This window comes from Galeopterus variegatus, unplaced genomic scaffold (assembly GCF_000696425.1).
Source record: "Galeopterus variegatus unplaced genomic scaffold, G_variegatus-3.0.2 Scaffold15526, whole genome shotgun sequence".
Lineage (NCBI taxonomy): Eukaryota > Metazoa > Chordata > Mammalia > Dermoptera > Cynocephalidae > Galeopterus > Galeopterus variegatus.
The window spans coordinates 17,970-18,849 of NW_007741637.1; the positions used below are offsets into that span (position 1 = coordinate 17,970).

Sequence of the window (880 nt, forward strand, 5' to 3'; positions counted from 1 at the left end):
AGAATTCGGGCCCCTGGCTTACCATAAAGTTGCTGTTCGCGCAGGAACGCTGCTGGGGAATGTAGAGAAAATTACAACGAACGCGAAAACCAGAGGAGGGGCTTTCTCGGACGAGCTGAACTACATTCCCTGCAGCAGCGTGGCCGAAACCAGAGGGAAAGTTCTGAGGGACGCAGCTAGTTCCGTAGACCTGGGGGGCCCAGCAACAGCGCCGGTTACCGGAGGGAGACACGGAGCCCGTCCCCCGGGTGCAGGCGGGGCTGGGGGCTGCGGGCAGCGGCCGCGCTCACCTTCCGGCCCCCCGGGCTTGTCCTGGTCGCAGGGCCCCCTGCGTGGCAGGGCGAGAAGCACAGGACGCCGCCGTCGGAGCCGCACACGGGGCTGCCTTTCGGGTCCACGCGTTTGCCCAGAGCGCGGCGGGCGTCGCCTTCTGACGACGGGGCTGTGAGTGCGCGGCCGCCTCAGGAGCCCGCCCCGCGGGCGACGCTCGCGCTCATTTGTCTGCTCGGTCTGTTTGCTTTGGGGGGGGGTCGTGCATTCACGGGGCTCAAAATGCGGACGCTGCGGGAGCGCGGGAAAGACGCCGGCCCGGCCACGCCCCCGGCCCGCCCACCGCGCCTTCTCATTGGCCCGCCGCCACGCCTCCCGCCCAATCGCCGGGCTTAGCGCCAGAATTCGAATCGCCTTTGAATACTTTGATTTTTTTTTTTTTTTGTCGATATACAATGTGGTTAATTATTGTTGCCCATTACCAAAACCTCCCTCCCTCCTCCCTCCCAAAAATGTCCTTTCTGTTTACTTGTCATATCAACTTCAAGGAATTGTAGTTGTTATGTCTTCCCTCCCCGCCCCGGTTTGTGTGTGTGTGTGTGTGTGTGTG

General features: G+C 62.3%; 1 protein-coding gene across 1 annotated transcript in view; it reads right to left on the reverse strand.

Annotated features, from left to right (window-relative positions):
* Positions 1–486, reverse strand: part of LOC103582283 (DNA repair protein SWI5 homolog) — a gene marked incomplete at both ends in the record, with an annotated part of 12,690 nt that extends 12,204 nt beyond the window's left edge. The window contains one exon of the mRNA XM_008563924.1: positions 291–486. Within this exon, the coding sequence (XP_008562146.1) occupies positions 291–486 (196 nt within the window). The remainder of the gene's footprint in view (positions 1–290) is intronic.
* Positions 487–880: the final 394 nt, after the last annotated feature.